Source organism: Choloepus didactylus, chromosome 2 (genome assembly GCF_015220235.1).
Source record: "Choloepus didactylus isolate mChoDid1 chromosome 2, mChoDid1.pri, whole genome shotgun sequence".
NCBI lineage: Eukaryota > Metazoa > Chordata > Mammalia > Pilosa > Megalonychidae > Choloepus > Choloepus didactylus.
The window spans coordinates 166151743-166174191 of record NC_051308.1 but is presented as its reverse complement, the minus strand read 5'-3'; the positions used below and the strand labels follow the sequence as shown (position 1 = coordinate 166174191).

The following is a 22449-nucleotide window of genomic DNA, read 5'->3' as shown; positions in this document are numbered from 1 at the left end:
AATGTTGTGCAGCAAAAATTCAGACACATAATTCAAGGAATATCTGTGTCCAATTCAAGAATCCACTGGTTTACTTCACGTTTACATACTAAACACAGGTAATAAATAAAAATTCCTGCCTTTAAAAGGAGAGGGCATTCCCTCCCAGTGTGTTGTACTGCTCGGACTTGTCCAAGAGCCATCTACACATAAAATAAAAAGAATACATTACATACAACATCTGAAGCATCATTAGCTCATTTTTGTATATTAAAAACCTCACTATGAATATGAATGAATATGAAAGACACTTAAATGAAAGAAAACCAAATACTCCTGGTCAAAAGCTACTAACACATTCTATAGGCTCAATCAGAATCCTCCGTTTAAAAAAAAAAAAAAAGGAAAGGAAAAAAAGAAAATGTATCGAAATTCATAATCAAACCTAGAAGAAAAAATATGTGCAGACTTCTAAGTTCAGTAGCTTCAAAATAATGTTTTTTAAAAAAAAAATACAAGGCACTGAAAATCCACTGTTTTAAGTTAAACCTGAAACAAAACAAAATACTAAAACGAAACAAAACACAACACATTAAAAAAACGGTATAACCTACAACATGCTAGAGTGGCAAACTATAGCAACTTCAACCTTTAAAATGAAATTTGAAATAGCTAAATAATGAAAACACAGCATACAAAGGTTCATTTAAGTATGATGAGAAAAACCAGTGAAATGTTCCCTAAACAATTTATATTCTTGCATGTGTGTGTGTTTTTAATCACAGTAATAAGTCTGTGCAAATTGTCAATCGGGCACAATCCTACAAAAGTGAAAACTGTTCTCTAATAAAGGCAAAACTTGCTGGTTGACAACTTTTTACTTACCTTGGCTAGGTCTTTTTTTCCTTTCAAGATTGCTATAAACCTTACAATTTTAGGAACCTTATGATAAAAGTAGTGTCTCAATCACTTCAACTAAACACTTTGAAAAACAAAATACTTATTCTGTCAACTTACCTCCATCTTCCAAAGGTCTTTTTTGTCCCCCATAACCATAGTCATTTGAATTCAGTGATGTTCCAGCATCACCTCCAATTTTTGCTGCAATCTTAAAAAACAAACAAAAACACACCTTTATCATTAAGGAAGTCATCACAAACTACCACACACTACTCAGTACTAAATTTCCTCATGTTTCCTAATGCACATATATGCTAGATATTCTTTAGTCTTACATAAGAAAATTAGTGTGCTAAACAATTATAAAATTATACAGTTCAATTTATTGCTGCCATTAATACTTCACCGAGTTAACAAACGGTCATCATCTGGAAAGCTTTTTATATATCCCTATAAGAAATAACAATGAAGTTATCAATTTAGAACCTTTAAAAGACAGAGAGACCAAATTACTTTGAGGAAAATCTGGATAGCAATTCTGTCTTCTCCATGGCTCTCTTCTATGACTCTTCAAAAAATGTGTGTGGGCAACAGAGTATCTGAACATCCTGTGGGACTCTTAAGGCTGTACTGTTTAATAAGGTGGCCACTAGTCACACAATCAATACCCATTTTTAAGTATTGAGCCATTAAAATGTGGCTGGTCCAAAGTAAGATATACTTTAAATGAAAAATACACACTGGATACTGAAACTTTAGAGCAAACAAAAAACGTGATGTACTCCCTCCCTCACCAATTTTTATACTGATTACATGTTGAAATGCTAATATTTTGGATATGCTGGGTTAAATAGATTATGTGCCCTACATTATATTTCTATTGGACAGTGCTGCTTTAAGGAAACATGCAAAGGGACAGGAGCCTGGGGAGCAGTACCTCTATAAAAGCCTCAGTGATAGACCTATCAAATTCACTTCACTCAAAAATTTTTAACTTTTAGAGTAGGGCAAATGATTGCTTGCACGTGACTAAACAGACATCTATAAAAGCCACAGTCTCAAGTCATAATTGGGGTAGAATTTATTTATTTATTTGGATATTTATTGCATTTTTCTATGAAAAGGGGCAATGGAGCTACTCCATGCTATAATACATATCTTATATTCCATTTTATCATTGCATCAGCACAACCACCCCACAAAACAGAGTACTCAGTGAGTTGCAAAAAATCGCAGCGATAACAACTAAAGTTACAATAACAAGCAAATGGTGGGGAGCTCTCTCTGGTAACAAAGGCCTTCAACTTTGGGCAATGTCCAAAATTTCTCAATTTATACATAGCTTCATGCTAGTTACCCTAAAGGATAATCCTAACAAAACCCATTATGTTAGATATTCTTTAAACTTTAAGTATGTTTGAACTTTTAATTATAAAAATGAAACAATGATAAAACCAAAGTTTTGGTGACTGGAATTCTCCAAAGAGATCCTGATATGGAAAATAAAACTAGTTGTTTCAAACTTCATAATCAGGAAATTGGAAATGAGTATAATTCATGGACTAGAGTCTTAAACCCATAGCACTTAAGTACAATATGTAACAGTTCCCACATACCAACTGTACTCCTAGGGTTCCTAGATTTCCCTTTCTTCACCTGTAAATGCAAGCACCTACAACAAAATGTATTAGGAACAAGTTAAAGTGCTTGATAAAGGTACATGCTTTTGATTATCCTCTTTATGGCTTCAGTCAATCTAACCTTCCTTAACCACCTCTCACTTTATCAAGAGCCTGTATGCATCTTTCAGTGTCTAATTTAAATTTTATTTCTTTCTTGAAAGCTTTTCTAATCACCTTTACCCTGGTTACTCACTCCTAAATCTTAAAGCACTTAGCATTTGAACTGTTGTCAATAACTTAAATACACTGCCCAGCCATGAGGGCAGATGTTATTAGAAAGTATTTCATGCCAGAGAAAACAGTACTACTATCAAGAAAATGGTTTAGGCTGCGGCTATCTATGACACTTAGTGTTTATAAATGCAGCGAGTTTGCAGAGCAGCACTCCTGAACTCCAAGGAACTTTTGCCCAGAGAAACGATACTTATTTCTACCTCCCTATTAATTGAATATCCAAATGAAAATGAAACTTGATAACTTAATTCACTCAAATAAGAGTAACACCACCTCAAAAATTCAGAAACGATACAAAGACATTAGAGTAGATGTTTTAGTAAAAGTACTAACAAAGATTTGATCAAAGATTTGATCATCAATTCTCCAAAATCAACAGGAAATATACATTTCCTAGGTCACTACAAAAAAGATTTAAGAGAATAATTACTAAAAAGTAACTCCAACAACATGCAATTCTTACTAATCACATAGAATTTTAAGTAATCCCTTAATTTTACTGACTATTCTGAGAACCCAAGAATTTTGGGATTAAAAAGGAAATTTAAGACATTAGACTTGTGTGTGTGTGTTTAAAGCTGATTTGCACAAGATAAATAATCTACCTAAATACCTATTCTCCTAATTTTTAAAACATTTTTTATTGTGAAATATTTATACAGAAAAGTGATAAATTTCAAAATACTGTTTAACAGGTAGTTACAGAGCAAATTTCAAAGTATAAGTATGGTTACAATTCCACAATTTCAGGTATTTCCTTCTGGCTGTTCTAATACACTAGAAACTAAAAAGAAGCATTTATATAATGATCTAGTGGTCATAATCATTTGTTAAATCCTAATTTCTCTGTTACAACTCCTCTCTTTCATGTGATCATTCTCCCAGTCTTCAGAGACATTTGGGCAAAGACCATTCCAACTTCTTCATGTTGAAAAGGGATGTTGACGTTATGGGGTCAGGGACTGGTTGATGTTCTGGGAGAGACTGGCACCTCTAAGTTTCAGGGCTCTATTCTAATTTTCAGCCCACCACAAGCTTCCCTTAGGCTTTGAAGTCAGATTGTATTCTACAAGATTGCATTCTTAAGTATTCTTTGGCTCATTTACCTTATCTGTACAAAGGATAATAACTTATATACCTGCCTGGTAGAATTGTTGTGTGGATCAAATGAATGCAAGATATGCTTAGCATAGAGTCCAGTATGTAGTATGTATATCTTAATAAACTGCCAGCTGGTATGAACACATCAACATATTGTAATTCAGCTATAAAACAGGATCCACATGGAGATATCAAATATTTGATTAAAAAATTAAACAGATTTTCCCTAGCCAAAAATATACATTGTAGTTGTTAAAAAAAAATGTGCCTATGGATGAATAAGGTATACAACCAATCTGTCTTTGTATCCCTACATTCTCGCCTCGTATCAGACACATGGTAGGCCTTTAAGAATGAATTTTGAAAGAATGGAATGATTTTCAAAATAAAATTTCTTTACTATTTTACTGAATTAATGATTTTTGAGTCAAATCTATAAATATTGAGTAACTACTATGGGCAAGGACCTGATAGATTCAATCCCATGCAACAGAAAAGTAAAGAAGTGTGCAGAAAACCTGAAACATTACTAAGCCATCATTTAATCAAAATTGTCCAAGTCCCCTCTCTATAACACAGGAATCTTTGCTTATTATCATAATCAAGCCTCTCCTATCCTGCAACAAAGTATAATAAAACAAAAATCATAATCAAATGCTAGTTTTCACTGGAGATAGTAATAAAAAAAAAAAACCCAACAGCTCCGTTTTATAATTTTCCTATCATACAAAAAAATAATGCAACTGGAATCATTTGTACAATTATCAGGGAATGGATTTCAAAAGAGAACTTCATGACTAATTTATTAATCGTTTAGAGGGGAAAGGATGGAGGTTAAAATTCTTAGCTTGTAATCTACCACCTTCCTCATCTAAAAAATCACAGTTCAAGTCACTTCTATCTTCACATCATCTCAAGAAGAAAAAAAATAGATGGATACATTTTAACTTTCAACGTTCCACAGCACAGAATTTGTTTACATATGGTCACAAAAACCTAATTACAAAATCCTATCCTATCCTCTGAAGTTGCAGCTTGAAAGCCAAAAAAACAAATTTCTAAACTGTAGAAGTTGGAATTCCTAAATTAGAAAAGCTATCTAGTGCCCTTGTGCCAGCGTTAGCCCACAGAATATTATAAAACTCTGGAAATTTCATACAAAAAAAAACCTTTAAGGTCTCTCTAGAAAAAGAGAAAATCCAGCAACTGTGCCTAAATTACCAGAGAAAGCAACAATTCTAGAGAGAAGCCAGAGTAAATGCTACTAGTATTTACTAGGTAAGAACCACAGACCCTAATCACTTGTCCTGCTTTCCTACCTAACAAAGGATTGTCCAGTTAAAAATGCCAATAGCATCCCCATGGGCAAATACTTCTTCAAGCTTCTTAAGGGCAAGAAGCTGTTCTTTTACCTCGTCGTCCCAAAGAACATGATACTCTGAACAAACAAAATTTTAGGTTAGATAGGGACTTTGGAAATATAATTCATTACCTTCTTAACAGACAAGGCAAAAGTGGTTCAGATAGTAATCTAATTGTTCCTTCAGTCGAAGAACTCTTTTCTAATTATTCTATACTTATTTAGTCACAAAAGTAGCTACAACTAATGTTTAGAGTCATCCTAAATGTAATGAGATAATACAACTCAAAAGCTAAACTTGGGAATCTCAGACTTAAGATTGATTCTGTAAAAAATATTCTGTAAGATCAAGGCATCAGAGCATCCATTTTCAAAGAAGACAAAGTGTATAGTTTGAGGATAATTTATTTAAAAAGTCTACTTTAGAAAATTAATAGCTCCGCCAAATAATGAAGTCCAACTTTAAAGAAAGCACGGAAAGCCAAATTTTTTTTCACAATTTGGTATCTACATCCAGCTATGACTTTTCTCACCTCATTTTCCACCCTTTTTCCTCTGCCCAACGTTATCCTCCAATTACTCCATTCTTGGGTTCTTGTCATTCCAAACTTTCCACAGCTTTACATGTCAAACCCTCAATTCTTTTAATGTCTTGCTCAAATATCACCCCTTTACTTGCGTTATTAGGCACCCGTTCCCTGATGCCTTGCACAGCGCCTGACTCATAGTAGGAACCCTAAATGAGAGCAGAACAAGTGAATGAATTAACAACGCCCGTTTTGTCTACTCTCTGATGCCATTAATCAGACACTACTTTCATTCTCACTTAATTCCTTGATCTCTTATCTACCTAGAAGGCAAGTACTAATACCACATTTAAAAAATCTCCAGTACTTAAATGTGTAACACAAATTAATTCGATATGCTGGCTGAATAAAATAATTCAGATGAATCTGCCAACCCGATCTAACAAAACCTCCTAACCATATAAATGTTTAAGTTGCTATTCTAAACACGTTCAGAAGTAATTAAAAAGGATCAGATGAAAAAACCGCAGAATGAGTATTAACGATGATCTTTTGTCGATCCCCCGAAAACTGCTGATTATAAATGAGTATAGGTACACTTTCATAGTGTGTCCACACTATAAAAATAAGTGGCATTCCATTATTATTACACATTTTATGAAGTTTCTTTTGATTCAAACGATCCTTTAATCTTACTGAGGGGTTAAGAAATAAGTTAACCTATTAAACTTCTAAATAAAAAATACTACAATATTAGTTTCTGGTTACCATTTGCTTAACATTGTGTCTAAAATGTCTAGCAACTAGTACAACATGCATAGTGTCATAACGAGAATCAGATTCTGCTTACATACCGGTCCATAACAATACCACAAATCTTTAGACTTTAACTATATGAAGAAACTATTTAATAAAAGTAAACTTCAAATTAAGCAATCTTTAAATTTCCCGGAAAACTTTTTTTGTAACAGCTTTCGTTTGGGAAGAAGTGCTTTCAGGGCAAATATGCGAACCTACGTAATACAAAAAGGTCTGGCCAGTTTACGGCTCTGAACAGAGAGGCAGATTCAAATTGAAACTTCGGGTATAAAGAGCCTGAGGCCATTTTGAGAATTATGAAGGAAGGCCTGGTAGAAAAGACTGACACGGATATCCTGCCCAGAGGAAGGATTCCAACACGGTATATTAGTGCTCTCTTAAGTCTGATACTTTTAGGTGTGAAGGCGACTGATACAGAAACATCGTTTAACTGAAAAGGAAATATCGAATGGGCTGGAAGCTATAAAGACTGCTTTAATGACAAATTCCTTCCCATACTATGTAGGGCCTGTAGACAGACCCTAGTCCTTTCCCAAACGCATTATTACCAGAATCTTCTACCCTATTGTGTAAAACTACGCGCACTGTACCTACATGGAGGATATTCATGCTGAAGAGGACTCCTTACAGAATCGCGAGTGCCGCAAAATCGGCAGACAGACCTAAAGCCATCTTTGCGTGGCACACGTGAGAGTTCTAAGTGCTAAGACATCAAGAAAACAAAACAAGGTTCCGGTCTCTAATCGGTGTTACCAATGTGGGGAAACTAGTCTCCTCACATTTCGGAGGCCGGAAGAGCACCTCTTTCCTAAACCTCATGCGCGAAAAGGTAGCGGCCTACTCACCCAGCGGCCAATTACCGTGAGCTGTAGGGATCCCGCCGCGCGGTCTAGACTTACCTGCCGGGCTCTCTGTAGCGCATCTTTGAAAGCATCGTTAACTCCTCCTCCTCCTCCGCCGCCGCCGCCGCTAGCTGAGCCCGAAGAAGGAGGAGGCACGGTTGAATAATCTGCCATGGCTACACTACAGTGGCCACTACCGCTTCTTCCCAGAGACCTTCTCTCAGCTAACTGCTAAGAAAGAAAGAAAATGGCGGCTGTCGAGGTTCTATCACATTCTTGTGCGACCATCGTGCCGTAAAGGGGCGGGGACTGAAAGAAGGAAATCTCGCGATTTTCTGAGGCAACGAGCTAGTGTGGGGGTGGGGTTGAACAAGGAGGCGAAAGATGTCACGAGAGTTGAGTTTTAGATTTCGCGAGACTGGGGTTTGTTTTGGCGCCTCCACTGCGCGGGTTCTTAGGGTAAGGTTTTGAAAGCTTGTTTGTCTGGGGTGGAGGGTGAAACTGAGGCCGTAACTTCGGTTGGTCTTGGGTTTCGGAAAGGCTGAAGAAAAAGTTTCTTAGGGATGTAGTGTGGATGAAGAGGGTGTGTACCCCTGGGGAAGGGCTTGACGTCCATGGGCTGGATGACGCAACAGAGTATCCAGAGCGCTGCAGCCGGGGAGGGTGTCTTGGAAAGGCTCGCCCAGGACTCTGCGAGGTCATGCTCCCGAAAACGTCCGCCCGGCCTTTCGGGAATCCAGCATGATTTTCAGGGTAGTAGAATGTCCCTGTATTTTACTTCTATATTGTCAAATGTTTAAGGTTTATCAAATGAGGGTATGAATCAGGCCAGAGACCTCTTAGTTCTCAAGCTGATTTCGTTTTCTTTTTTGTTTGAATTCTGAGATGAGGCTGTGACAATATGAAATTTACTTTTGTGTGTGATTGTTTCTGGAATTCAGCGTTAAACGGACTAAGTAACGTAGTCTTGACTGTGACCATGGCCAGTTTTGTTGAGGTTAAGGACAGCATCCGTTTCTTAACCAAAATTAACTTTGTGGCTTTTTAGAGTAGTTTTTCCCCAACCCCAACCTTTGGGAACTCAGTTGTAAGGTAATGTTGTGAATTGGCATTCCAACTTCCAGACCTTCACAGGTTTAGCTAATTTTTGTATTTTCTATTATCCAACTTACTTACCAAGTAATTTCACACATTTCTCCAGACTTTCCTGAGCATCCTGTGGCACGTAATTGACTCCCTTAACATATTTTGTAGTTCTTAGAATTCTTTAGGGTGCTTTGGAAGTCCTGGTGTGTTTATCTTGAGTGTGTCACAGTGATTTTTTTTTCCAAAATCTTTGCATTTAGATACCAAGGTAAAAGGAACTTTCCCAACTTTGCGGCATTTTGTTTTTTTGTGAATTAGGTCAAAAAGAGTCATTTCCCATTGCTGGTCTTAGAGTAATTGCAAATAATGAATGCTGCAGACCTGTTCCTGATACATAAAACTGTCCAGTTGCTCAAGGCTCAAAATCAGATAACTAAACATTTATATGCACATAGATATAACTGGCCATCATTTTCCTCCAATCAACTTTTCCTACCATATTGTTCCTTTATAAGTTATGATTTTCTTTTTCACTGTTTATAACCACGCCTTTAAAGTTTTATGGGAGTTTGTATTTGGTAATGCATTGAGTGTAGTAGACTACAGAGTTAAGCATTGCCTGGCTGTAAATAAATGTAGGAGCAGTGTTGGGTGGTATTGCTAACTAGAAGTTTTTCAATTGTATTTTGAGAGTATGCCCAACCAATGGCATTTATTAATCAGTAGTTGGTTTTCTCATATTTTATTAATCAGACTTAACTACCATCAGTCCTTCTGATCAACATAGTGTTACAACAGCGATATAATTTACCCCCAAAGCAAATAAACTTTATTTAATAATGTACACCACAATATATCTGTTGTTTTTAAAGATTGAAAATGAGACCTTCCATTTCTAATTTTTTTTTTTTTTTTTTTTTTTTTTTGGTAGATTGCCCCAGAAGTGTGGGCATTCCAGGATAAGAACCAATTGGAATCAGTTTAAATAGGGTTTCTTACCCTTGCCACTGTTGACATTTGAGGCCAGATAATTTTTTGTTGATGGGGGCTGTCCTGTGTTTTGAGTATGTTTAGCAGCATCCCTGGCCTCTATCCACTAGATGCCAGTAGTATCCTTCTCCCCCAAGTTGTGACAACCAAAAATGTCTGTAGGCACATGGCCCCTTGGGGACAAAATTTGCCCAGGATTGAGAATCACTGATCAGCCTTGCTTCCTGCTCCTGCCTCTTCCCTCTATCCATCAGGAAGACCTATTGACAATACCTCTGAAGTTTATTCCAAAATTCCATTACTTTTTACCTCCACTGTTCCCACCCTAGGCTGACTTATCATCACTTCACACCTGGACTGTTACAGTAGCATTTTAATTTATTTCTCTGCTTCCACCTTTACATCTCTACAACTTAATTTTTAAAAAGATTATGAAATTTTATGCAGAAAAGTATGTAAGGTTTCAAAAGAAACAAGCACCCATGTGCCCACTCTCCAGGAGTAGTCTCCAGAGAATAGACCATTACCCATACTATTTATTTATTTATTTATTTATTTATTTATTTATTTATTTATTTATTATTAAATTCAGTTTTATTGAAATACATTCACACACCGTACAATCATCCATGGTATACAATCCACTGTCCACAGTATGATAACATAGTTATGCGTTCATCACCACAATCTATCTCTGAACATTTTCCTTACATCAGAAAGAACCAGAACAAGAATAAAAAGTAAAAGTGAAAAAAGAACACCCAAATCATCCCCCCATCCCACCCCATTTGTCCTTTAGTTTTTATCCCCATTTTTCTACTCATCCATACACTAGATAAAGGGGGTGTGATCCACAAGGTCTTCACAATCACACTGTCACCCCTTGTAATCTACATTATTATATAATTGTCTTCAGGAGTCCAGAGTGCTGGGTTGGATTTGGTAGTTTCAGGTATTTACTTCTAGCTATTCCAATACATTAAAACCTAAGAGGTGTTGTCTATATAGTGCATAAGAATGTCCACCAGAGTGACCTCTTGACTCCATTTGAAATCTCTCAGCCACTGAAACTATTTCGTCTCATTTTGCATCCCCCTTTTGGTCAAGAAGATACTCTCAGTCCCACGATGCCGGGTCCACATTCCTCCCCAGGAGTCATATTCTGCATTGCCAGGGAGATTTACACCCCTGCATTACCCATACTTTTGAAGCTTCAAGGATGCCTTTCTCTGATTATATTACAATTCATTCTTTCTTCATATGGCAGCCTGAATAATTTCTTTAAAAACATAAATCATAGCATCTCATCTATATCTTTCCAGTTTTACTTTAAAGCTTATCTGCCTAGAGTGGCCAAAGGTCTCCATGTAATCAGGGAGATGTCTGTCTGTCTCTAAATGCTCCCCTCTCATTCCAAAATCCTTCTTGCCTCTGGGACTTTATACTTGCTTTTTTCTCTGCCTGGAGTGCTTGTCCAGACCTTCACATGGATGGTCTGTCCTCGTCATACAGGCCTTGGTTCAGATGTCACCTCCTTAAGCCATCTCTGACCTCTGGTTGTGCCATTCTTCAGTTACTCTCTATCCCATTAGCCTGTTCTCTTTATAGCATCTATCACTATCTGAAGTTATCTTGTGGTTCTATGTGTTTACTTGTTTATTTTCTGTCTTCCCCATTAGAACGTAAACTCCTGGAAAGCAGGGACCTTGTCTATCTCCTTCACCATTGACCAGTCCCTAGCACATGTGTAAGCGCATGTTAAAGGAATTAATATTGGAAAAAATCTGTCTCTACATTTTAGTTGTTTTTGTGACCTCGGGCAAGTGACTTAGTCTCTGTGTCTCAGATTGCTCATCTCATAATGATCATAATCTTCCTTGTCATCCTCAAATGAGGTCTCTCTGTGTGTAGGATCTTCAGAAACTGTAAAGTGCTATGTAAATTGATATTATTTAATTCAGCTTGTGTATTTTCTGATCAAGAAATGGTGATCCCTTTATTTTACTTCTGTAAATTTTTGGATGAAACAGCTATAGTCACATCTTAGTTTTTATAGAACTCAGGATCCTGCAACAGCAGCTGAATTATGGTAAAGCTTTATAACCAGTGACTTTATTAGGCTAAATATTAATTCTTAGTCTACCCGATCTCTTCAAAGCCATTTGTGTCTTGCCGATTACTCTAGCCAGTTTCATTATAATTGATGAAATCTGTAAATCCTTTTAAAAGTGGATGTCTCATAGATGATAATCTAAAATTGGTGTGTTGTACTCTGAGAGATTGGCTGAATATCCAACTGTTATATTTTATAACCACACTTACTATAGAATTTTAGAATTAATTGTTGGAATTCCAGCAGTAGTCTAAAAAATTTAATTCCTTTAGTATTAAAAAAATTAAACTTTTGACAGATTTTCTATATTTCATCCTCAGGGTGAAGCAAATGTCACTGTTTTTGAGCTTGTAAAAATCTAGCAGGGAGCATTTAGATTTGCTAAATAACAGTATGATAACACTAGTGAAGATATTAAAAGTTGAGCCATTAAATGTGCTGGTGAGTTCTTTTATCATCTGATTTATTGGTTACCAAATTATTGAATGTTTTTTCATTATTGGATTTGTTAAATCTATGAGAAATATTGACAGATTCTTAGTTCTAGTTATTAGAGAAAAACAGTCCATTATGATTTTTTGAACAGGAAATTTAGAAGAAAAAATTTTACAACCTTCTTGTCTCCTGTTATACCCCTCACCTATCTCCTGACAACCCTTAGCCAGAAGGCTCTGATAACTTCATGCTGTACCCTTTCATTTAAATTAGGCCCATGTTTTTTTTCAGTGCATGATCGATTGCAACAGACATGTTAGATAGATAGGAGGAGGAAAGCAGCCTCTTCAAATTAAATGGTCCAGGATGTTGTTAGGGTATTTGATCATTAGGCAGGTGATTAGTCTTAATGACTTTTATCTCCCTTCTGATTAAGTTTCTAGGATTCCATTTCAGACTAAGGAATGAATGGAAGCAAAAGATGGTTGCATTTTGAAGGACAAAGTTAATTTTTGGAACATTGTGAAAAATAAGTTTGACCAGTGTCTGGAACTGGAGGTAGCCAATGTAGTGGAAAATATTCTGGACTTGGTTCCAGAAGATCTAGATTCAAGTCTGATTCATGTATCCTTTGGTAAGTCCCGCAACTTCTGTTCTTCCTTTCACCAGCATGTGAAAAATAGAGGGCAACTTCATCTGTTTCTGAGAAGTAACCAATAGAAAAAGATAATAATTGTTTCCCTTTCTGAAATTGCCATAGTATCACCTCATCCTGAGTTATGAGAAATTTCTTCTCTGGTTTGGATGGCAAATTTGGTATTGTATCCTGATTGAAGGACTGTTAGAGGACTGAAAAATACTAAGATGTTGTTCATGAACATTGATTTGCCCTTAATTCAGCCTTTTATCATCCTTACTGTTCCTACATATTAATAACCATAAAACCCCCCTGGGCCCTGTGTACGTCATTCTCTCTTTCAGGAACATACATCTTACCTCTTTAATTTTGTGAATTCCTGTTTTCCCAGAAAACCTGTTCAGCAGTTCCAAATGTAGGGATTTCTGTTTGCTTTCAAGTACAGTATCATGGTAATTATACTGTAATATCATTTATTTGGAATTCCTACTAGATTGTAAGGTCTGTGACAGTAAGCACTGTTATCTTTTTCTTTGTCTTCATAGCACATTCTGAATCATAGCAATTACTAATAATATCTAATGCTATACATGGGGCACTGTTTTAAGTGCTTTACAGGTATTAATTTGCTTATTCTCGTAACAGACTTATGAGATAGGTGCTGCTAATATTTCCGTTTTGCTGGGGCACAGATAGGTTGACCAACTTGCCCTGGGTCACATGTTAATAAGTGTTACAGCTAGGATTTGAATCCAGGCAACCTGACTAGAAGAAATATTTGGTTAGTGAATAAATCAAATAATTTATAAAAAGGCAGATAATGAAATGTATTTCTTTGTAATTTCTAGGGTATGGTTCACAACTTCATATTTTATATTTGAATTTTTAAAATATTTGCCATAGTTTATATCAAGACAGGCCAAAATTCTTCATGGGTAGCAGCTCTTAATGTAAGGTAATAAAAATAGATTTAGCTTAAAAATTTAAAGAACACATATATTATTTAAAATGACATAAGTTTAGATTCTGTACTGTTAATTGCATTGGATGGGTTTATAACATGCCTTACCAAAGTATATAATGATTTATAGTATATGATTGATGATTGGTGTCATTTTCCAAATACATTGTTCAGGAAGTTTATGTTTATCATCCACATCACTGACTTAGTTGTAAGCCTTTTCAAGACTAGGATAGTACATTAATATGTGTAATTAATATGTGATTAATTTTTCTCCTGTATTCCCACATAGCACCAATGATATTGTTTTTATTGTTCATCTGCCTGCTGAATTTCTGTAAAAAATAGCCCATCTGTCAAAAGAAGCATATCACAAGGGTTTATAGATTAATAGACTCTTGAGAATTCTGAGTAAAAATTCTTTATAGTTTAATCTTTTAGATAGTGCTTGGAACAAAGGTTGTTTGTGAAAATATGACATATTTTCTCTGCTTTTTAGAACCTCTTCAGTGAATGCAGAAGGGATATCTAGGGGTTTGCTAAAGGACCATTCCCAACTTTATAGGGTTCTTCAAATCTAATCGAGTGTTTGTTTGGCTAAATGTACACATCTGTTGGAATTCTCTGTTTAACTGGGTCTAACCTTTGGCTAGGATGATAGGAGATATAATGCACCATCATAGATAGGAAATTGGATATCGGTATTTAGTGAGAGAAGTTTAGAGCTCCCTGCCCCTGCTAGTGAGCCGTATACTCCCATTTTCCCATTATTGTAGATAATTCCAGGTTGAAAATTTGGGAATGCTGAAAGCATCTCTCAGAAAACTGTGGCCTTATCACTCAGTTCTTGAGTAATTTAAGCTAATTCTATAGCATGCATTACAGTAACTTACAATAAAAGCTTCAGGATGTATGGATGTGTGTGTGTGTGTGTATGTATAGTTTATGTATAGTTTTTTTTTAATTAAATTCAGTTTTATTGAAATACATTCACACACCATACAATCATCCATGGTATACAATCCACTGTCCACAGTATGATAACATAGTTGTGCGTTCATCACCACAATCTATCTCTGAACATTTTCCTTACATCAGAAAGAACCAGAACAAGAATAAAAAATAAAAGTGAAAAAAGAACACCCAAATCATCCCCCCACCCCACCCCATTTGTCCTTTAGTTTTTATCCCCATTTTTCTACTCATCCATACACTAGATAAAGGGGGTGTGATCCACAAGGTCTTCACAATCACACTGTCACCCCTTGTAATCTACATTATTATATAATTGTCTTCAGGAGTCCAGACTGCTGGGTTGGATTTGGTAGTTTCAGGTATTTACTTCTAGCTATTCCAATACATTAAAACCTAAGAGGTGTTGTCTATATAGTGCATAAGAATGTCCACCAGAGTGACCTCTTGACTCCATTTGAAATCTCTCAGCCACTGAAACTATTTCATCTCATTTTGCATCCCCCTTTTGGTCAAGAAGATACTCTCAGTCCCACGATGCCGGGTCCACATTCCTCCCCAGGAGTCATATTCTGCATTGCCAGGGACATTTACACCCCTGGGAGTCGGGTCCCATGTAGCGGGGAGGGCAGCGAGTTCACCTGTTGAGATGGCTCAGTTAGAGAGAGAGAGGACCACATCTGAGAAACAAAGAGGTACTCAGGGGGAGACTCTTAGGCACCATTACATGCAAGTTTAGACTCTCCTCTGCAGTAATGAGCTTCATAAGGGCAAGTCCCATGGTCGAGGGCTCAGCACATCAAACCACCAGTCCCAATGTTTGTGACAACATCAACACCAGTCCAGGTGAGGATGTCCAACACATCCGCACCTTCCCCCAGATCCTCGGGGCTGGGGAGGGGGAGGCTATAAATATATTTTTTATTATCTGCCCAAATTACTCTGGGATGTGTCACTGTTTCACTCCAGCCTATACTAACCTACCATATCTCACTTCCTATTCAAAGTTCCATGCAGTTGTGGTGTTTGAATAAATCGACTGTAGAGTTGTACCGTTCAGAGAATTTAGATCGTGTACCAAATAGATATCTCTTCCCTTGGTCTCATATGGAAGTTGAAGTTTTAAAACACAATCAGTTTCAACCCTTTACCCTTTGGCCTGGCTTGCCCTGGTCTTAACCCGACCTGCTTCATTCATGTCACTAATTGAAGTCTGGGCTCTTTTTCAGTTTTTTTTTTTTTTTTTTTTTGACAGTGGCTGTATGCACTAATATTGACATTCATATCTGCCGAGCTCTAGCTCTGAGTTTCAGATGTCTCAGAGATATGCATTGTTCCAGAGACCAATCAGGTTATACCCTAGGGGATCAGCATCTCAAAGTTTAGAGATAGGCATTACAATTCAGGGATGGAGTTAACTACTGTAAGAGCTTACAATCCAGGGACTATTACAATTATTATGTCCACGTTAGGCTATGTTCTAAGATTCAAATCTGAGTTTACACATTGTAGTTAGTCCATATTGGTGAGGCATCATCCCTCTCACCATGTTTTCTCCAACACTTTTACTCCTATATATATTTATTTTCCTACAATTTTATAGAGTTATATTCACATACCATACATTTATCCACAGTGTACAATCAGTTGTTCATGGTATCATCATAAAGTTGTACATTTATCACCACAATCAGCACTTGAACATATTGATTACTACAAGAAAAATTGTTTTTTTTTAGCAATAAGAAAAAAATGATAAAAAGAAAAATAACATGTCATACAATACAATATACTGGTAAGGACAGCAAATAACACCACTACCAAGAATCCCATATTCCTCCCCTATATCCCCCTCTCATACACATTTAGCATTGGCATATTGCCTTTGTTACATTTAATGGAGGTATATTACAATGTTACTGTTGACCATAGACTCCAGTTTGCTTTGATTATGTTTTTTCCTGAATATCATCCCCTTTTCAACTCTCTGAATGGTTGACATTCATTTGCTTTCCCACATGCAAAAACATTTTTATATTTGTATATTTAGTAACAGTCATTGGCCAGAGGTAAAGATAGATGATAAAGACTGGGACTGTATAACGTGGCAAAAAGTGGAGTGGCCAATGACTATATATAGTTTTATAATTGTATAGGCGATCCTTATTATTTGTGGATCCCATGTCTGTGGCACTTCTGATCATTCATGGTCATATGCAGAGTAGTAAAAAAATTCCGGTCAACTTATGTTCAGGTTCCCAGCTGAAGTCAAACAAGGTGATGCTCTGCCTTCTTTGTTTCATTTCTCATATTGTAAAGAAGTGTCCTTTTCAGTATAAATTTAGTGCCATGCTTTTCACATTTTTGGCTTTTTGTTGGTTTTGCTCTTTAAAATAGCCCCGAAGCATAGTACTGAAGTGCTGTCTAGCCTTCCTAAGATAAAGAAAACTGATATACCTTTCAGACAGAATATTTTTTAGATAAGCTTTGTTCAGGCATGAGTTAAGTGCTATTGGTGTGAGTTCAGTGTTAATGAATTAACACCTTTTCTTTAATGAGCTCCAATTACCTGTCTCCCCGTGTGATTTGTGATTAAACTTGCTTAAATTTATGTCCAGAGTCTTTGTTTAAATGTTGCTTTAAAATATTCTGAAGGCAATAATACTGTTTCTAGATTGGGTTAAATAGGGGAATTCTCCAAAATGCTGGTGAAATCAAGAACTTCTAGGGAATCATTGTATGCAAATTTAAGGAAAAAGCAAAAGATAGAAGGGCTAGTTACACAGAAACACACTTATATAAAACATAAAACCAGATTATGTAGTGATCTGTTGACAAAATATTATGACCAGAAGTTTGTAAGAACCTAATCCAACAGTTCTCCTAGGGGCAATGGTTCAATATTTGCCAATTCAGTGTTGGCGAGACTTTATAGAACACAACTGAGAATAACGATAATTGACTGTACTTTTACTTAGTCCCCAAATGTATTTCTAAACTACCTAGAAGACTTCCATTTTGAATGTTGCCTCAAAACTAAAATAAAAATTAATTCATACATTTACTGTTCTTACTCTCCCTTTATTTTGTGGGCAAGAATTTATTTTTTCCTTCCGAAATTAGATCATATCTGTTACATTAATCTTTTTCGTTAAACTTTTAGCTAAATAAAGATCCAGCTAAAAAATCTTTTTTTTTTTTTAATAAAACTTAATCTGACTAGCCAGTCCTAGTGATCTTTTACTTAACTCAGTGGCTGTCTGCACTGGCTACAGGGAGCCTTTTAAAAATCTGAAGGCTGAATCCCAGCCCAACTCCCAGAGACTCTAATTTGATTGGCCTATATCTGCATCTGTAAAAGCTTCCTAGGTTAGTCCCAAAGTGCATACCAGATTTGAGAACCACTGAAATCTACAAATTCTGTCAGACTTTTGCTGGAGTGCTTTTTAAAATGCAGATACCTGGTCCCCATCTGAATGAGACTTAATGAATCATTTTTAGGGGAATCTACATTTCTTTCTTTTCTTTTCTTTTCTTTTCTTTTTTTAAATAAGCACTGTAGTTGATTTTTACGCTCTTCAAAGTTTGCAAACTACCCCAATTACACAAAAGTATTTAATAAATGTCTGGAGAATTTAAACTCAATTGACTTGATTCCCAAGGTAGATTATCATAAATGCTCTGAATATAGACATGATGTCCTTTCCCCTTTCCTCTCCTCTATAGGAAAAGGCTGAATAAGGAATAGGTCTTTTTCTTTTGTTTGCCCTGCATGAGTAGTGCCTTCATGTTGGTAAAAGTTTAATAAATGCCAATTTGAATTCTTTATTATACTCTCCTACTTACCATTTTCCTTTTTAGGTAGAGTGCAACAAATTGTTCAATGACTAGTTATGAATGTGGGGTCCTTTGAGACTAGCTGCCACTGAAGGATCACTTCACTCAAATTTTTTTTAGAATTTCAGACTCGGATAGACCTTGGAGATCATCTAGTTCATATCTTTCATTTTATGGTGGAGGAAACTAACCCAGATTGCTTGAGTGTCTTGTATAAAGTCACAAAATTAATTGCAGAGCCAAGACTAGGTTCCAAATCCAGTGTTATTTCATGAAATATTTTCTGTATGAAGCAGCAGTGATCACATTGTTTCAGATGGAGGTTTTCTGTTCCTAGGTTACAAGGGAAAGAAGCATTTGTGTGGAACCAAAAACATTGATTTTTGTAATCAGCACATCTACCTTTACTTACAAACATTTCCATTTTGAAATAGATTATTGGAAGACTGAGGATCTTTACCACTGAAAAACATAACTGATGATGGATGGATATGAGATGTAAAACTCACTTGGGATACAGTTTTGTTGTTAATTTTTAGTCAAGGTTTGCTTCTCTGTCCTGACATTTCCATACCTCTATTTATAGTAGTGATCTCTTTGGAATTTGCCTTCTGATTCTGTTTGTTCTTTTATGTTGCTTCATATTAACTGATACTTCCACTTCAATTTTTTACTTATTTGAAGGGATGTGTACTTGAGAAGGAAAGAAAGGAATTAACTTTTTTAGAAGAAGCAAAGAAATTATTTTCCCATGATTTACCACAATCATTGTTTATACCAGGTTATCTAATAGTGTCAACTAATGGTACAATAAGAATTTTTCAGACATAATGGTTGTTTTTTTTTTTTTTAATTGAAAAGTTTATGAAGCTTACAATAAACTCCTTTATCCAGGACAGAGGTTACTTTTAGATTCTTAATAACCCTGCTCCCTAACTTTGATATATGTTATGATTACGTTATTTTAATTCGAGCCTTTAAATGGTTTTTTTTTTAATAAGAAATTTCATTTTGAGATAAATTCAGACTTACAGGAACAGTTGCAAAAACAGTACAAACCCCATACATAGAACTCCAGCATACCCCGACCCCCCTTCCCCGATACCCAGATCCACCACCTTTAACATCCTGTCACACCACCATTTCTTTCTTTCTTTCCCTCCCTCCCTCCCTCCCTATCATCCATCGTCTATTGCTCTGTCTTCTGAACATATGAGAGCAAGCTGCACACATCCTTGAAAAAACAATATAATTCACATATACATTTCTCATGAACAAGAACATTTTACGCAATCCCATTAAATGCAGCTAAGAAGTTCAAGAAATTCAACAATGATGCAAAGCTTACATTCTATATTTCCTTTTTTTTTTTCTTTTTCCTTATGTCCCATCTGTGTCCCTTTGAGCCTCCTCTCCTCCATCCTCAGATCCCATCCGGGATCATCCTTGGCATTTAATTGTCATCTATTTAGACTGTTTTTTTTTTTTTCAGTTGTGGAAACATATATACAGCCTAAATCTTCCCATTCCACCCCCTCCCTAGCATTCCATTAGTGGGATTAATCACATTTAGAATGTTGCAATGCTATCACCTTCCCACCATCCCTTTCTAGAAGTTTCCCTTCACCCCAAACAGAAACCCTACACTCATTTCTTAACTCCCCATTGCCCCTTCCCCCGCTTCTCGGAACCCCTACTCTACTTTTCATCTCTGTGGTCGTATTCTCTGATACTTGCTTTGTGTTTACTGTGGGGCTTAAAGTTAACATCTTACATCTATAACAATCTTGTTTTTCTTTGATACCAACTTAACTTCAATATGACACATAAACTACCTGTACTCCCTCATTCTCCCAATTTTATGTAGTTCTTGTCAAAAATTACATATTTTACATTGAGTCCAAAACCACTGATTTATCATTACAGTTTATGTATTTTAGATCCTGTAGGAAGTAAATAGTGGAGTTACAAATCAAAAATACAGTAGTATTGCTATTTATGTTTACCATGTGATCTTTAGTGGTACCCTTTATTTCTTCATGTAATTTCAGTCAGTTGTTTAGTGTCCCTTCCTTTCAGCCTGCTCAGCTCCCTTTAGCATTTCTTATAGGACTGATCTACTGGTGGTGAAGTCCCTCAGCTTTTTTCTCTGTCGATAGGGCTCCCTTTAGTATCTGAAGTAGGGCAGGTCTTTTATTACCAAAATCTCTCAGCATTTGTTTGTCTGTGAAAAATTTAAGCTCTCCCTCAAAATTTTTTTTTTTTGTTAAATAGCTCCTTTATTTATTTTTTTTTGAAATAAATTCATAGTTATAGGAACAGTTGCAAAAACAATACAAACCCCATACACAGAACTCCAGCATACCCTGACCCCCCTCCCCCGATACCCCAATCCACCAACTTTAACATGCTGTCACATCGCTATTTCTTTCTTCCCTCCCTCCCTCCCTCCCTGTCATCCGTCATCTGTTGCTCTGTCTCCTGAACATGTGAGAGCTAGCTGCACACATCCTTGAACAAACACTGTAATTCACATGTACACTTCCCATGAATAAGAACATTCTTTTATGCAATCCCATTAAGCGCAGCTAAGAAGTACAAGAGATCCAACAATGATACAAAGCTTACATTCTTTATTTTCTTTTCCTTATGTCTCAACTGTGTCCCTTTGAGCCTCCTCTCCTCCATCCTCCGATCCCATCCAGGTTCATCCTTGGCATTCAATTGTCATCTATTTAGACTGTCTGTTTTTTATTTTATTTTATTATTTTTCAATTGTGGAAACATATACAGCCTAAATCTTCCCATTCCACCCCCTCCCTAGCATTCCATTAGTGGGATTAATCACATTTAGAATGTTGTAATGCTCTTTCCCACCATCCATTACTAGTAATTTCCCTTCACCTCAAAAAGCAACCCTACACTCATTTCTTAACTCCCCATTGCCCCTTCCCCCATTTCTCTTAACCCATACTCTACTTTTCATCTCTGTGGTCATATTCTCTGATAATTTCTTTGTGTTTACTGTGGGGCTTAAAATTAACCTCTTAAATCCATAACAATCTTGTTTTTCTTTGATAGCACCTTCACTTCAATAGGACACATAAACTATGTTTCTATACTCCTCCATTCCCCCACCTTTATATAGTTGTCTAAAATTACATATTTTACGTTGAGTTCAGAACCATTGATTTGTCATTAGCGTTTGTGTATTTTATATCATGTAGGAAGTAAATAGTGGAGTTACAATTCAAAAATAATTGACTTCTATTTGTATTCCATTGTGGTTAGAGAATGTGCTTTGAGTATATTCAATTTTTTTTTTTTTTAATTTATTGAGGCTTGTTTTATGTCCCAGCTTATGGTCCCTTCTGGAGAAAGATCCGTGATCACAAGAGAAAAATGAGTGTCCTGGTGATTTGGGATGTAAGGTTCTGTATATGTCTGTTAAAATTCTCTATGTCTCTTTCTCCTTTCTTTGTTTCTCTGTTGATAGGGCTCTCTTTAGTTGAAGTAGGACAGGTCTTTTATTGGCAAAATCTCTCAGCATTTGTTTGTGAAAAATTTAAGCTCTCCCTCAAAGTTGAAGGAGAGTTCTCCTGGATAAAGTATTCTTGGTTGGAAATTTTTCTCTCTGAGAATTTTAAATATGTCATGCCACTGCCTCTTCGCCTCCATGGTGGCCGCTGAGTAGTTGCAGCTTAGTCTTATGTTGTTTCCTTTGTATGTGGTGAATTGCTTTTTTCTTGCTGCTTTCAGAACTTGCTCCTTCTCTTCAGTATTTGAGACTCTGATCAGAATATGTCTCGGAGTGGGTTTATTTGGATTTATTCTATTTGGAGTTCGCTGGGCATTTATGCTTTGTGTATTTGTATTGTGTAGAAGATTTGGGAAGTTTTCCCCAACAATTTCTTTGAATACTCTTTCTAGACCTTTACCCTTCTCTTCCCCTTCTGGGACACCAATGAGTCTTT

The 22449-nt window shown here is 36.2% G+C and overlaps 2 protein-coding genes across 19 annotated transcripts in view; one reads left to right on the top strand and one right to left on the bottom strand.

Moving 5' to 3' along the window:
- Positions 1 to 7735, bottom strand: part of FUBP1 (far upstream element binding protein 1) — a 34709-nt gene extending 26974 nt beyond the window's left edge. For 8 of the 16 annotated variants that reach the window (XM_037826844.1, XM_037826845.1, XM_037826846.1 and 5 more), the window contains exons 1-3: positions 7502 to 7735; positions 997 to 1087; positions 120 to 182 (exon numbers count right to left, since the gene is read on the bottom strand). In XM_037826844.1, coding sequence (XP_037682772.1) covers positions 120 to 182; positions 997 to 1087; positions 7502 to 7618 — 271 coding nt within the window. In that variant the 5' untranslated portion in view covers positions 7619 to 7735. The remainder of the gene's footprint in view (positions 1 to 119; positions 183 to 996; positions 1088 to 7501) is intronic. The other 8 variants (XM_037826857.1, XM_037826858.1, XM_037826859.1 and 5 more) reach the window with 4 other exon arrangements.
- Positions 7736 to 7807: 72 nt separating this feature from the next.
- Positions 7808 to 22449, top strand: part of DNAJB4 (DnaJ heat shock protein family (Hsp40) member B4) — a 55318-nt gene continuing 40676 nt past the window's right edge. The window contains exons 1-2 of one of the 3 annotated variants that reach the window (XM_037826841.1): positions 12047 to 12074; positions 12505 to 12702. The gene's annotated coding sequence lies outside the window, so the exon portion shown is untranslated. Of the gene's footprint in view, positions 7904 to 12046; positions 12075 to 12504; positions 12703 to 22449 lie in introns of those variants that run through there. The other 2 variants (XM_037826843.1, XM_037826842.1) reach the window with 2 other exon arrangements.